The sequence below is a fragment of the Antechinus flavipes genome, chromosome 2, assembly GCF_016432865.1.
Source record: "Antechinus flavipes isolate AdamAnt ecotype Samford, QLD, Australia chromosome 2, AdamAnt_v2, whole genome shotgun sequence".
NCBI lineage: Eukaryota > Metazoa > Chordata > Mammalia > Dasyuromorphia > Dasyuridae > Antechinus > Antechinus flavipes.
In genome coordinates this window covers 429959748-429975941 of record NC_067399.1, presented here as the reverse complement: position 1 = coordinate 429975941, position 16194 = coordinate 429959748, and the positions used below count along the sequence as shown (strand labels likewise).

At 35.6% G+C, this 16194-nt stretch overlaps 1 protein-coding gene across 2 annotated transcripts; it reads left to right on the top strand.

Moving 5' to 3' along the window:
- Positions 1 to 3665: 3665 nt before the first annotated feature.
- DRD1 (dopamine receptor D1) lies at positions 3666 to 9849 on the top strand. Of its 2 annotated transcripts, XM_051978932.1 has the most exons (3): positions 3666 to 4106; positions 4878 to 5155; positions 5934 to 9849. In XM_051978932.1, exon 3 carries the CDS (start codon positions 6686 to 6688, stop codon positions 8030 to 8032), a length of 1347 nt encoding a protein of 448 aa, XP_051834892.1. In that variant the 5' UTR covers positions 3666 to 4106; positions 4878 to 5155; positions 5934 to 6685; the 3' UTR covers positions 8033 to 9849. The 2 variants fall into 2 exon arrangements, with proteins under 2 accessions (XP_051834892.1, XP_051834893.1); XM_051978933.1 differs by lacking the exon at positions 3666 to 4106 and having other exon boundaries at positions 4843 to 5155.
- Positions 9850 to 16194: the final 6345 nt, after the last annotated feature.

Genomic DNA, 16194 nt, shown 5'->3' with positions numbered 1-16194 from the left:
TTTTTTTGTATTTTATTTGCTTGCAACATGACTAATATTGAAATTATTTTACATGATTTCATATGAATAATCAATATCAAATAGCTTGTCTTCTGAAGGAAAGGGGGAAATAAAAAGAAGAGAAACAAGTTGGAATTAAAAATATTTAAAAATGAAAGTTAAAAGTAAATGGATTTTTAAAATGATGAACATGTTATAATAATAAATTTCACTTCTATGGCACTTCAAATTTTACAAAATGCTTTCCTCACAACATTGTGAGAAGAGGCAATATAATAGTCATTATGGAAGTTGGCCTGGTATAGTGGATTGACTGCTGGATTTTAAGTCAAAAGAAATGGGTTCAGATTATACATCAGAAACTTAATAGTTGTGTGATCTTTGGAAAACTACTTAACTTTATTAAGCCTTAATTTCCTTATCTATAAAATGGTGATAGTGCCACCTACCTCATGTGGTTCAGTTAGGATCAAATAATAGAATGCATTATACTACTACATTGCAAACCTTAAGCCACAATATTAGTGTAAACGTATTATTGTCTCTATTGTGCAAGTAGAGGACACTGAGACTGAGCAGTTAAATGATTTGTTCAAAATCATGAAGCTTAGTGTCAGAGCTAAGATTAAAAACAAGTTTCCTGTATCCAAGTAAAGTACATTTCATACTAATTAAAAAAAAAGAAGTAAAATTTATTGAAATTAGAGAGGTTGGGAAAGATAATTTAATGTGACTTGTCCAAATTCAAGTAATAAGAAGTCATATATTTATGGATTTCTAGTGTAATTTGTAGCATAATTCTTATTAAGTTAGAATCCAAGATAACATTATTATTATTATAAATACTGTATAATATTATACCATATTTTGAAATAATTTACATATCTATGAGACATATTCATGAGTTTTTATATTTTTGTCTAAGTCAAGTCTCACCTGAAATATACTTAGGCACATTTTCTAGAAATAATAAATGGTATCCAATTGTTTTCACTGTAGATCTCATCCCTACCCCACCCCCATACATTTTAAAGTACATATTCCACACAGTAGTTCAATATCAGTAGTTAGCTCTATGTAATTATGCACCCACTTGCAATCATTCTTGTCACAAAATGTCAAGAAGAAATCTTTAATAACAGATTGAACCCAATCTATTATAATTCCTTATTTATAGTGCTCTTTGAAGAATGTGATGCTCCCATGAAATCTGCTACTGCTTCCTCTTGGAATTCTAAATGTTTTTAAGGCTATAACCATAGCCATATTTTTGCAGAGGACTACAAATTTCCAGAACTTTTGAAATGGAAAATTTCTTTTTGATCTAGTCAATTGCTAGTGTTTTCTCTAGAGGCTATTATTATGAATTATTATTGCTCAATCAGCCACAGAAGCCAAATCAAACTTATTCAGGACATAGCCTATCACAGAAGGCTGTGCTTTCCTGTATCCTAAAATAGTGATACTGCCCTCTATAATGTTGGCTTGGCTGCTTTCATAAATTCACAGACCAGTTGAGTTGTCAGGAATATTAGAAAGAATTTTTCCCATCTTGAATAGGATTATTATCTACACAAATGGTAATCCAGGCTCTGCTTGGTATAACAAAATAATATTGGCCTTCAAATCAAAGAATTTGGATTTAAAAACTTGAGCTCTAGTATATACTACTTGTATGACCTTGGACAAGTCCCTTAATCTTAAAGAATTCATATAAAAGAAAAGAATATTGGATAAGATTATTTCTAAAATTGTTTCAAGCTTTAAATCTCATGATTTCATGATATCCTGTGATGAGGAATTTATCAATTCTACTCTTTCTTCATCAATAACCCCTATAAATTATAATATTTTGAAAATACAAAGTATATTCTACTTTTTTTAGGATATAGATAAAGGAAAAAATAAAAAGACATCAAGTGAAAATTTATCTTGAATGTAAAACATAATATTTAGCTTTACTACTTAAGGTTTTCTAAGCTATAAATGAAGTTATGAAAAACAAACATAAGATATTTTTATTAGAAAACAACTTTACCAATGCTAAATCATAGTAAACTTGTCAGTTGTTTTCCTTGACAGCTCAGTGTCTCTCTCTCTCTCCCCCCGCCTTTTTACAGGATTCTTCTCTTCTTTTCCATTGAGATGCAATGCCTGACACATTCACTGGCTCCACTAACTTCAAGTGAGAATGTTATAAATAAAATTCTAAGTGTGGAAGCATATTAATGTTCTCCTTGCATCATGAAAATCACAGGAAAACTGAAAAAAGTTGCTAGCAAGAGAAACAAAGGTGGTTTGTGTTTAGTATATTTTTTAGACATTATGTAAAATTTTCCTGTTAATTCTTTTTCTCTCTCTCTCTTTATATATTTGACATTTGCTGGCGAGAGTTTAAATAAAATAGGATTCTTTGATTCACTTTATATTTTCCAAGAAAAACAATGAGCAAAAGGTAACAGACCTGAAGTAAGTTGTTCTGAAATGAACATTGGGAAGAAAGAACAGTTGGCTGACATGATTGCTGGTTAGCAGCTTTTTAGTCTATTTCTTATTTCCTTAGTGATTATTTTCAAAAACACTGCCTAGACTGGCTAGAAAAGCTCTATCAGAATGTATTTAGCTATATATGGGAGTATGACAAAAAAAAATTGAAAAAAGGGAGGGAGAAATAAAAGGAGAGACAGTCACAGAGAAATAGAAACAGAGAGAGAAAGGAGAGAAGGAGAAAGCAGAAATGGAGAGAAAGGGGGAGAAAGAGAGAGAAAGATGTTTAGAAAACATTATTTGTTAAACATACAAATTCTGAAAAAAAACCTTACATACTTGTGGAAGAATTATATGTACCCATCAGTGTACAGTATTTTTGAGATGGTACATAGTATTGTGTGTATACATTTAGGAGTCTGTATTTGGGTAATGTTTCTCTTTCTGAATGCTGTTATATAACCATAGGTTTTTTATAGTATAAACCACTCAGAATTATTTCTCCACTGAATTTTCATGTCAAAACACTATAACCGAATTCTTCTGCTATATCATATCCATCTGAATACATTTTCCAAATCTTTCTTCTGTAATTATGTCCATTATGAATAGATGATATTATTAGGAATCCAAGCAAAGCCATGGTGCATTTATTTGGTGTTTAGGCAAGGAAAATGAATAAGACATCATTCCTAGGCTATCTGGAGCTCAAAATTACAAAACAATATATGAGAATGCAGAATATACTTCTGTCACTCATCTTTGATGCCCAGTTTGCATTTCTGTATCCAATAAATAGTTACTGTGGAAAATAAAATGATTCTTTCTTTGCAATAATAAGTATGGCTAATGCCTTGTGAGGCAAATAATTCTTTACTCATTCCCTAACTGGCTGAACCTATTAGGAAATACTGTTTAGTGAGAAATGAATTGAATTTGAGAACAAAGAATCTGGGATCCAATCCCAATGCTGTGATTTTTCTTTGTGACTTGGTATGAGATATATTTTTTTTAACCTTGGCGGGTCTTAGTTTCTTTATTTGCAAAGTGAAAAGACTGGAATAGATTATCTCTAAAGATCATTTCCGTACGAAATTCCAAGACGCCCATACGGAATTGGCTGCCTCATGAAGTGGTAAGGTCCGCATCAGTGGGAGTATGCAAGCACAGAATGGATGAGTAAAATGAGTATGATATGCTACTGGATTTTTGTTTTGGTAATGGTTGGACTAAAAGGGTTTTAAGATTCTTTTAAACCCTGACATTCTGTGTTTCTATGATTTTGTGACCTTCCCTCCTTACCCTCGAAGCGCTCTTAACCAAACCGGAGTGAAAGTCTTTTCTCTTCCCCAAGTATCAAATGCTTCTTTCTCTCAGGTTTTGGCCTGTTAATAACCGAAGAAGCTAAACAACACGATAAGTCACCAGAGGGCGCCAAGTCCTTACGTACGAAGACTGGTGCTTGTAAGTTAAGAAGCTCGATGGTAAAGGCAGTGCCCGCGTGGACTGCATCCCGGGCAAAGCACATCACTAGGCGAAGATGAACTGAGCACCATTCGACCAAGTCCTGCAACGCCTTCAGCCTCCACTATCTAGCTTGGGAACTCTACTTCATAAAGGTTTGTGAACATCCTAGGAACTGTCGAGGTGTCCGTCAGTTCCTGTTCTCAGTGGGCTAGTACACCCACCCTCTTTGTTGGTCACTGATTAGGTGTAGAGTAGTAGGGTATTCTACTAAGGCTATTTGTGCTTGTTTGGCTTTGTCTCCTGCGGCTGTTAGGGGGAGGATTTTTATGGAGGGTTAGGGGTGTGTGTGTGTGTGGTGTGTGTGTGTGTGTGTGTGTGTTTAGGTATACTTATAGTACTCATGGGATGTGTGTATGTGTGTGTGTGTGTGTGTGTGTGTGTGTATCCGTGTCCAACACTATCCAACACTAGAATGACGGTTTTAATTCGACAGAATCTGTGAGACTTGGAATTTTTTTTTAATGTGTCTCTGAGGGTCCTGCCAGATATGAAGGTCGCACCAAAAAGCCGAGTTCAGAAAGGCATCCCCAAAGCCTAAGTTCACAATGTGGTGTAAATGCTCCAGATAGGGTTCGTGTGGGGTTCGTGTGGGGTTCGTGTGTATGCCTGGAGGGAGCAGGTTCGAAATTAAGTTAAGGGAAGAGTTTCCAAAATGTCCTTCTTTTTGCCCAAGGAAGCTAAGTCCCGAATCAGAGGGAAAGGAGGGGGTTGAAGAACGGGAAGGGGAGGGAAGAAGGAGGACTCGGGAATCCGCCCTCCATGGGATTTGGCCTTTGGGGAAGGTACCGGGGGTGGAGGGTGGAGGTATGGGCAGAACCTGTCAGAAGACAGGTCCTATCTCTTTACCTCCTGGTCGTTTTCAGGAAGCCTGGAGTGCTGCGAAAAGCATCCGGGCCCCCGGACATGAATGGTGATTCAGAAGGAACGTGAAAAGTCCTGATTCTTGGTTTAGGGTCTGGGTCAGCCTGAAGCTCAACCTGTGGGGTCCCAGATGTGACTTACTTCCAGGGGGGAGAAGAGTTCCTTGGGTCAGAGTCTACCTGCTGGGTTTCTACCAACTTTCAAGGGAACCACCCACCCAGGAGCTGAGTGGTCAGCCTCGGACCAGCTCAGAGAGACTTGACAACCGAAAGCAGCCAAGGTTTGAGTCGAAAATCCTCATCTTTGATTTTTATTATCAGGAGTAAGGAGGCTGGAGAGAAGGAAGGGGGGAAATTATGTGTGCGGAGGTGGGGGGAACCTGACGCCTCATTTTCATAGTCTCTGGGCAACCTTCCCTTGATTTCCTCTGGGGCTGAAGAAAGCCCAGATCCCGGGATAATAGTTCCTTACTTGATGGAAGGTCCAGTTCCCCAGGCTCCATTTAGTGTAGCTCATACAGAGAACCTCCTGGTTCATAGGTAAGTCTTGTAGTCCTGAGCACTCTCCTTCCTAAATGTGAGTAGTTTTAAGCTGGCTAGGAACTACGAATTGGGGCAAGGTTTCTGTACCTGCGTCTGTTTCTTTCTGCAATCTCTCTTGAGATTCCTCTGTGAGTCTCAAACTTAGAACTTTGTTTAAGGATCAGCTGGGGACCAAAAAATATTCCCATCTTTCTTCATTGAATATGGACAATGAAATTGGAGATCTAGCTCTTTCTCTTGTGAACTTCCAGCTACTAAATCTAGGCCCTCAAACCTTTGATTAGTCCTCGTTTGTATATGAGATTAGATTCAAAGCGATTAGCCAGGAGACAGACTGCTTTTTTTTTCCCCCCAAGCTGAAGGAATCTTAGATTAACAGGTACTCCTAGCAAGAACATTCAGCTCCTTCAGAGAAGGAGCCCTAAATCTGATTTAATTTAATTGCTAAAAAGACTCAGAAATGTCACTGTTAAAAAAGTATTTCACTCAAAATACCTTTATTTGATTTGTTTCTAGGGCTAAGGAAACTGAAGTTAGCCAGCAAAGAACCCAGACCAGAACATCAGACATCTGTTCAGGAGATCATATGGAGGATGCTAAACACCAAACAAAGAAGCATTTCTTGATGTGGATGTTAGGAAGTTATATTAGAAATCAAATGCCATTTAAATGTGACAGGTTTCAGTGAGATTGATGAGCTAGAGGAATGGACACTAGATTCCTAGATTTACTTCTATCCATAAGATATTCACTTAACAAGCCCTCCTGTGTAGTGGGAATCTCTCTGTGGAAGAGCCACAGGGAGGGATACACAAGGGGCCAGCCAAATTGTGAAAAGGCTCACACTGGAACTGGAAAATGGAAATCAGCAAATTCTAAGATGCCAAGGTAACTTTATTAGCCCTCTTGTGGCACCTGGGTTCAATTCCTAATTCCATGATTTATTATCTGTGAACTTTGGACAAGTTACATCTGGACCTGAGTTTCCTTATTTTTAAAATTAAGGGATTGCAATAAATGATCTTGATGGTTCTTTGCAACTTATTCGAGTTGGGTTGTAAATTATAAACACCTATCCAAGAATTTGCTGCCAATTGTTATTAGAATATAGGCATCCATGTAATGTCAGTGTGAAGAAATTGCAAGAGAAATTCTGGATCAGCTTGGTGAGTAATTTACAAATGACTGATGGATGAGTAACCCTTGCAAGGGGAAGGAACTGAGAACGCATTGAAACAGACAATAGATTTTCCCCTTAAAGAGACATAATGCCCTTGAATGACACAACTATGGACAGAGGTGGGTTGGTAGTAGAAAGAGACTTCTCCTTCCGTATCCTTACTGCTTGCTTCCTCTCACTGTTGATCTTGTCTACACTGTTGGGAAACACATTGGTGTGTGCAGCTGTCATCAGGTTCCGCCATCTAAGGTCCAAGGTGACCAATTTCTTTGTCATCTCCTTGGCTGTTTCTGACCTCTTAGTAGCTGTCTTGGTCATGCCTTGGAAAGCTGTTGCAGAGATTGCAGGTTTCTGGCCCTTTGGCTCCTTTTGCAATATCTGGGTGGCATTTGATATCATGTGTTCCACAGCCTCTATTCTAAACCTCTGTGTCATCAGTGTTGATAGATATTGGGCTATCTCCAGTCCCTTTCGCTATGAGAGAAAGATGACCCCCAAGGCAGCCTTCATCTTGATCAGTGTTGCCTGGACTTTGTCTGTGTTAATTTCCTTCATTCCAGTACAGCTGAATTGGCACAAGGCCAGACCCATGAGCTCACCAGATGGGAATGTTAGTTCTTCCCAAGGTGAGACAATGGACAACTGTGACTCTAGCCTTAGCAGGACATATGCCATCTCTTCTTCACTCATTAGTTTTTACATTCCAGTGGCCATCATGATAGTCACATACACAAGGATCTACAGGATTGCACAGAAGCAAATACGACGAATCTCAGCTTTGGAGAGAGCAGCCGTGCATGCCAAGAACTGTCAGAACACCACAGGAAATGGGACTAATATGGAGTGTTCCCAGCCAGAAAGTTCCTTCAAGATGTCCTTCAAGAGAGAAACCAAAGTTTTAAAGACTCTGTCAGTGATCATGGGAGTGTTTGTATGCTGCTGGCTACCTTTTTTCATATTGAACTGCATGGTCCCCTTTTGTGAGTCTGATTTGCCTTCTGGGGAAACAAAGCCCTTCTGTATTGATTCTATTACTTTTGATGTTTTTGTGTGGTTTGGATGGGCAAATTCCTCACTGAACCCCATCATTTATGCCTTCAATGCTGATTTCCGCAAGGCATTTTCGACTCTCCTAGGATGCTACAGGCTCTGCCCCACTGCTAACAATGCAATAGAGACAGTTAGCATCAACAATAATGGGGCTGTGTTTTCAAGCCATCATGAGCCCAGAGGGTCCATTTCCAAGGAGTGTAATCTGGTTTACCTGATTCCACAATCTGTTACCTCCCCACGAGACTCAAAGAAAGAAGAAGGTGGAGGATCAAAACCATTGGAGAAAACCTCTCCAGCTTTATCTGTCATTTTGGATTATGAAGTTGATGTATCTTTGGAAAAGATTAACTCCATCACACAGAATGGACAACACAAGACCTGAATTGTAAGATGAATCCTGCAAAATATGTTTGGTAAAAGAAAAACAAAAAACTTACAGAATTACCTTTAGTTTGTTATTTTTGAGAAATTAATTTATGGTGTGGTTTTATGCTTACAAAAGAACTGATTGCTGCTTCTACTGAGAATACAACTTTGTTTTATAATCCAGCCTAGTACATTTTTGATTTGTAAAAATTTCTGTATTGTTCATACTGAATGAAACAGAGACTGAAGTAAAGGTATAAGGCAAGGAGCACCTCATCAGTTCTATAATTATTTGTAGAAACTACTTTCTATTTTAGTGACTGAAAATAGGGCAAGAAATCAAGAATTAACAGTAACACTTAAAAAATAAAGAAATCACCATTCCCAGAAAGAAACAAAAGCATTGTTTTCCATGTATAAATAGGTGCTAATATGTTTCCAATCAAGTTTTCAGATTGTAATATTAGGTAAATGCCTTTGTAAATTATTTCTGAAAAAAATGAGCCTTATAGCAAGAATGAGTATTTTTAAGTTTGGGAGATGCTTTGTTAATATTGGTTTTATTTATTTATTATTTAAAATGGCTATTTAAAAATATGTTGTAACAAATTTATCTTTATTTTATTTAAAAGTATTATCTGATGGGAGATCTCTGAAACCTCATAATTATAATTTTTTTGATCATTTGACTGGTTAGCAATTCATTGTCAGTTGTTAATGAAACTGTTAAAAAAAACACATAGTTGGAGTAAACTTGATTGTGTGTACATCTCAAAATCACAAAAAAAGCTAAGAGGTAACAATGTTGAACTCTGACATTTCTTCTGAATTCATCAGAGATCAATACAGGATCAGAGCTGACAAAGAAAAAGATGACAGTTCCTTTTTTTTTTTTAACAAGAATTTAAAAACACAATGGATTGCTGCTATTCTTTTCATTAGTTTCCCATTACAAAGAAGTCTTCTTATGAAAACTGTCTGCAGCTCTGTAAATAACTTTCCACTGGAAAATCAACTTCAGAGGAATCATGCTTCCAAGTTGAGATTTTAGCCCCTGGCAACCAGAAGCATCAGACACTTTGTATTTATGTAAATTAATTGGCTTCTTAGTCTTTTCTTATTTCTAGTGGTAGCTACCTTTTTTTTTTTTTTTTCTGGACAAAACCAATGACTGATGATAAAAATGCATAGTGACTCTCATAGGTCTAGCTACCTACTACTTGTGTATTTACAGCAACATCTATAGGAACAGAGCATACTGTGTGTCCTGCTTCTTTTCTATGTTTAAATTCCTTTAACATATAGGTTACTTTCCTGCTTTACTTTTCAACCAGGAATGAAGTCATTTTTCAGTTTTATCCATGTTTATAGTCCATTGAACAAACAGCAGTGCCTCATTACCATGTCAGATTAAGATATTTCTGGAGGGATTGGACAGGGAGCCCCATTATTTTTAGCTGTGTTGCCAGCAGCAAAAGGTCAATGGGATTTCTTATGTTGCTACAAATGCTTCCACTGTACTTTCAGTAAAGTTCCTGCTTCTTTAGTTCCCTCTGTGCCGTGAAGAGCATCCTTTTTGCAGCAACATCCAGGTGAAAGAGTAATATTGTGTGCTCCAAGAAAGGAACTTGATTCATAAATGTTTGACTGCATCTTCTCGTGAGGAACTGTTTAATGGAATACTGAGGGAGGGGGAAGGTAAACATTTACTGACAGAATACATCCTGCATCAGGTCTGTGTTATATATGTATTGTGAATATTTTCCTAAGGTTTTTTTTTTTTTTTGCTTGTATGCTTTCATATGTAAAATAAAATTATTTTGTGGACACAAATGGAAGTGGAAGAATTTATATTTAATTCCTTAAAAACTCATTGCTTAAGTTTCTTAGATTCAGACACCAGGAGGGAAAAAAATTACAGAATTCACCTTCATGTAGCAGTCTGATGTATGAAGAAAGGGCACTTATTTGGAGCCAGTCTTTATACCTTTGAATCTCAGTGTTGGTATTTACTTATCATATGACTTGGGGGAGGAAATGTTTAACTTTTGAGAGTTTTAGTTTCTCCATATGTAAAATGGCATATATTTATTGAAGTCATTTTATCATAGGATTGTTGTGAGAAAAGTACTTCTTTGTAAACTCTAAGGCACTAGAGAAATCAGAGTTATTGTTTTGATAAGTACATGGGGTTTTTAACATGTAAATTTCTTCTGTTAGATATTGTGGTACTGTTAAACACATGAGGATGTTCAGAAGCAAAAAATGTGTGATTTCAAAAATATCTTCATGCTTTCAGTTTTACATAACTTTGCCTTTATTTTGTATCTTTGAAAAGGAAGAGTTTTTTTAGGCTTAAGAACTTTTGAAAAGGAATACTTTTTTTAGGTTTTGGTTATTATTTAATAGTCTTGAAAGGTTATTAAAGGTTATTTTTTATTTATTAATCCAATTGATTTCAGCAAGGATCTATTAAATGAGAATATGTTACAATGGAGAAAAAAAAAGTATTGTCTCAGGAATCAAAGAACCTGGGTTCAAATCCAGATTATTGCTTTGGTAACCAGGTGGTAAGCCACTTAACCTGTTTCCTCATCTGTAAAATGAAGATGATGTATCAAATGGCTTCTGACATACCTTACAGCTCTAGATACTTAATCCTCTGTCCTACAACATGCAAAGCTCTGTGACTGGTTCTGGGGTAAAAGGCAACCTAGTCTCTGCTTTTAAGTAACTCATTGTATAATACTACTTACACTGGCTCACAGTATTTAAAAAAAATCAAATAGCCGACAAGTATTCAGAGCATGGCTCTTTGGTGTTGAGATTTGTTGTTCAAGGTCATTGTGTAATTTGTGGACTTGGAGCCAAGGAACCTGAATTTCATTTGCAACCCCACTTATAACTTCTGTTTATCTCCCCTCTCAGTCAGTTCAAAAAATTGTGTTAAACATGGAAGGTTTGAATAAAACAAAACCAAATAAACAAAAGCACAACTCTCACCTCAAGGAACTGAATTCTAATGAGGAGACAACATAAACAGTCTTGTATGTACAGAATATAAAGGTATAAATGATAGTCAATTTGAGGCACTCTTATTCCTCCTTTAAAAAATGCCAGTTGCTTGAATTAAATTAAAAATAATCTGCTGTAAGATTTTATGGTCCTCATGAGAATCTCTTGGGCTAAACAGTACAGGTATTGTTCTCATTTTACAAGTGAAGAAACTGAGATTCAAAAAGTGGGAGTGATTTGCTCCTCTAGTTAGAATAGATGAAGCAGAGATGTAATATTCTATGTTCCATGCTCTAAGCTTTCTTTCCAGTCTAAACATTCTATGATTTTGAGATACAATTAAATATATGGGTAGCTGGATGCAGGATGTTTTTATTCTTTGCAAGAATACATTGGATTTATCAAGCTTCCCCGGTAGAATATGTCCCTTAGTGCTACTGAAAATGTCTGACCTTGCTAAAAAGTCAATTTTTTTCCCCCAGAGGAATGGTGTTGACTGACCAGTAGGTGAAATGGAGGCTGGGCTAACAACTAGAGGATTAAATCTACTATTCTGAACATCACACAACAGATGGTGTCTTTTCAAATTTCCCATTTGTCTTCCTGGGCACTAGAAGAGAATAAACATATCTTCAGTTAGCACCCAGAAAGCATCATGGTTTTTCTTTTAATCACATTTCTTTTTCTGAAAACTTTGCTTTACTAAAGCTGAGTTTCCTTTCTTAATGTGAAGTTGCATATTGTGGCAAATAAGAGGCTACAAAATGATGTCATTTTCTAATTGAGAAATGAAGTTTTAAAAAAAAATCACCCATCCCTTTTTGTGCTAATATTATAAACCCAGCTAAATGATTTACTTTGGTGAATAGCACAAGGTAAATGACATACCTAGAAATTATATCAAACAATTGCAGGATTCAACACAATATCAAAGAGACTGTAATTTTCTCTCTTGGCATGTTGGATTGATAGATAAAATGCATCTTAGTAAATGTTAATTTCACTGAAAAGAACTGTTAATTTGCAGCCCTAAAAGCAAAATTATAGCATGACTTTCATTTAACCTTTAACTACTCATTGCTCTGCCTTATTAATGCTAAATCTAAGTAAAACACTTTACTAATATAGACATTTAATTTGAGAGAAGTTTCCCTCCCCACATTTTTGAGAAGGTTCTTTTTTTTTTCACTTTCATAGTGAAGCAGATGAGAAACTCTAAATTGTTGGTTAAAATGACAAGAGAATTGGGAAGAACTGATGCAAGTGAGAAGCTTAAGAGTCAGGTGATCTGAGTTTTCATTATGGCCTTTTCACTGTTTTTTTTTTCCTTAAATGTAAACAGGAATATAGGGAGGCTCAAATGAAAAAATGAATGTAAAATGCTCTGCAAATCTTAAAGTGCTATGTAAATGCTATTTTTAAAACATTAAGTTATTGTGATTATTTTATTACTGTTATTATTATTTGCTTCCAGTATGATGATGACTTTATTCCCCAAGTCTTCTATGTTTCTGCCGATCTCAATCAATAAACACACAAAGAGCAATACAGGAGCATACGAATAAATTTTTGACAACAAATCCCAATAGAAAAAAAAAAGGCAGGCACACTCACTTTTAAGTTTAATCTACATTATTAACACTTTCATAAATCTAGTAATCAAAACAGTAAATCAAATTGTAATTTGAAGTTGTTGACAATTTCTAAGGTGTAAATATTCTCAATGAAAATTTTATGATCAGCTTGAAGAAACAGATAACAACTCCAGTAAACCCCTGTATATAAGATAGGTCATGGAAATGATAGAATTCTCCCATATATTGTGTAGCCTAGATCTCTATCTTGGAGACTCTATAGCAAAAACAACAATTGGCATTTTTATTACAGTTCAAGTTTATAAAGTATTTTATATAAAGTATATGCTTTATATAGCAATACAGTTTAATAAATGCTTGCTGACTGATTATTTTTTAATTCTCACAGCTGAGTTGTAGGTTTGTTCAAGATGTCCCAAAAGTCTTAGTGCCCTTCGAAAGTTTAAAATTATTCTAAAACATTTTGAGATACTTTACATATGGAGTAATTAATATCACCATAATACAGTAATTGTAATTATCTTAATTTAGAGATCAGGAAACTAAGGTTGAGAAGTTAAATTACCAAAGGACACACAGCTAGTAAATGGAAAAGCCTACATTGATCTATTTATATTCAAGTAATTTCTTTTTGATATTTTAAGAAATTTTTTAGAAATATCTTTTGTCTTTGATACTGCAGCCATTTCCAAATATGATCGTTTCACACTTAACATGAAGAAAAATAATAAGATGGACCTACAGAGTGACTGCATCTGACATTATATGTATCTCACCTTTTTAATTCCTCACCTCTTTAATGAGTGAAGGAAAGAGTGTAACATCATCTCTTCCCTGGAACTGATGGAAATTTTAATGAGATTTTTATCTTAGGTTTTCATCTGTCACTGTACAATAGTTAATGTATACCCAAGGAATAATAATGGTAATAGTAGTCTAATTAAAAACAAAAGTTGGAAGATGAATTTGCGGTAGCCATATGCACACACACACATTTCACCTTTCAAAAATTAATTTAATTTCAAGACGTTTTATATGTGAGCATACATATGCATGTGTGTTACCATAGTCATTTCTGTATAAACTCTTTTTTCTTCTAGCACTGAATCCTCTCATGAATCAAAGAAGACCAATTAAAGAAAGTCAAGCAATATGTAATTACTTCTATCAGTATCTGAAATATTGTGCTTTCACAGTTCTCCACCTGTTTTCCTAGAGTCCAAAATAATTATACACCTTATATAATTATACATTGCTTTGGATTATTTTCTCCAAACTGGTGGTGTGACTCTCTAGTTCAGAGATGTCAAATATGTTGCCCACAACACTCTTTGGGATCTGAACCAATTTAAAATATATTTGGGAAATATTTAACAAAATAAACAAAAATACAATAATGCATAGATAATATCATATTTTGAAATGAAGTCAATATGTTGCTCAAAGGGATCCTTAAGTATAGAGTAATAGCCCTTGTTTTAAATTTTTTGAGACCACTACTCTAGATAACTTGGGCAAAAGCTGCATATGGTCTTGCATTCCTTAATTACCTTAAAGATTTACTCATCTTTGATTAACTGTGATTTTCTGTAAAATGATGATGTAAAATTTGCCACACATTTTTCTCCTTAGAATTCTTATGAAGCATACTGACATGATGAACACAAGTGCATGAGAAGATGCCATACTCATTATAATGGCCAAAACCCTATTTTCTTGCTGTTAGTCACTTGTGTGTTGCTGATCCTCTTGTGTCATTGCAAGCTGCAAAGGCAGCTTATTTAGCAAGCTCCATGAGGTGATCAGTTAGATCCCTCAGATTCCTTGCATTTCTAATATTTGTGATTCCATCTGAGAGAAGGATTTACTCCTGACAAAAATAATTCATTTCCTCCAGAATTTTCTTTTTTGTTGTTGTTGCCTTAATTCTCCATATCTCTCTGTTAGGAAATTATTGATGGAATTGGGCAATTTATTGGAAGGATCCAAGTATGATTTGGGGTAAGGAGTATCAGGATCTCTGTGGTACAATGCTCTCTTGTGCTTTGATAAATCCGTTGACCTTTGATATAGCCCTTGGACTTGCCATGTAATCTTAGGGAAGTTGGGAGCATGTTAAAAGACAGATTTATCTGTTCTATGTAAATGTTATAGCATGTGTACATGGGAAATTGCAAATGGCTGAAACTGAATAGGTGCACTGGAATCAAACAACCGAGCACTTAAGGCTAATTACCTATTGGACAATACTCTATTAGCATATGCTTGGGAAAATGGCCACTCCCACTATTCCGTGCTGGCTTGATCTTTTGGTGTATACAGATAATCATAGGAGGGATTAGGGGGTGGAGTAAGACAAGCCAGAGTTACTTTGGAGGAGGACAAGGAGAAGGGAGGTCGGTTGGTGGAGAGGTGTCAATCCTCTTCACTTCTCCCCCTAAAGACCAAGGACTTTTGCTTATCCCGACTCTGGCTGATTCTGAGGCCTCCAGGGAGTTAATCCAGACTTCACAGGAAATTACCCATTGTTAAGTAGATTCAACTTTTTGAAAATATGAGATTATCTATATTTGTGAGAAGCAAGCATACAAAATAATTAACCCATTAGAAAAAAGTCCTAAAAACTCAAATCCTGGGAACATGGCTTGGGCAAATAAGAAATACAGAAAGACAGTCCCAAGTTGCATAATCTCTGAACTGGAATAGAGGTCAAATGTCATGTACACCTCCTGCTTCTTTAATCCCATAAGGGTCACATGCAAATTTCTTGGATGACAAGGGGTTATCAGTGGAAAAAGTAAGAAGCCCTGCTCTAGACCAAACCTGAATAGTAATCCTTTCTATCATATTCCTTAAAAGAGATTTCCATTTTTATTGGAAAAATCTCCATTGATAGGGAATCCATTACTTCCTGGCTGCTTGTAAAATTTTTTCTTTAGTTTGAAAATTCTGAAGTTTGGCCACAATATTCCTCGGAGTCTTTATTTTAGGGTTTTTTTCAGAAGGTGTTCGATGAATTCTTTCAACACCTATTTTCCCTTCCAGTTCTATTACTTCTGGGCAGTTCTCTTTGATGATTTCCTGTAAAATAGTATCTAGGCTCTTTGTTTCATCATAATTTTCTGGTAGTCCGATGATCCTCAGGTTATCTCTCCTAGATCTATTTTCCAGGTCTGTTGTTTTTCCAAGTAAATATTTGACATTTTTTCCCAATCTTTCATTTTTTTGGTTTTGCTTGACTGATTCTTGATATCTCAATGAATCAGTCATTTCTATTTGTTCAGTTCTGATTTTTAATGAGTTATTTTCTTCATTAGCTTTTTTTTTTTTTTTTTTTTTTTTACTTCTTTTTGTATATGTCTAATTGAGTTGTTTTGCTCTATGGAATTTTTTTCTATTTCACTAATTTTTTTTTTTTTTGGTGAGTTATTTTCTTTTTCCAATTCACAAACTCTGTTTCCCTGAACTTCTTGGGAGTTTTTACCTTTTCCAATTCACATTTCAGGAAGTTGTTTTCTTTTCCCACTTTATCAAAATTTTCTTTTAGTGAGTTATGTGCCTTTCCCCA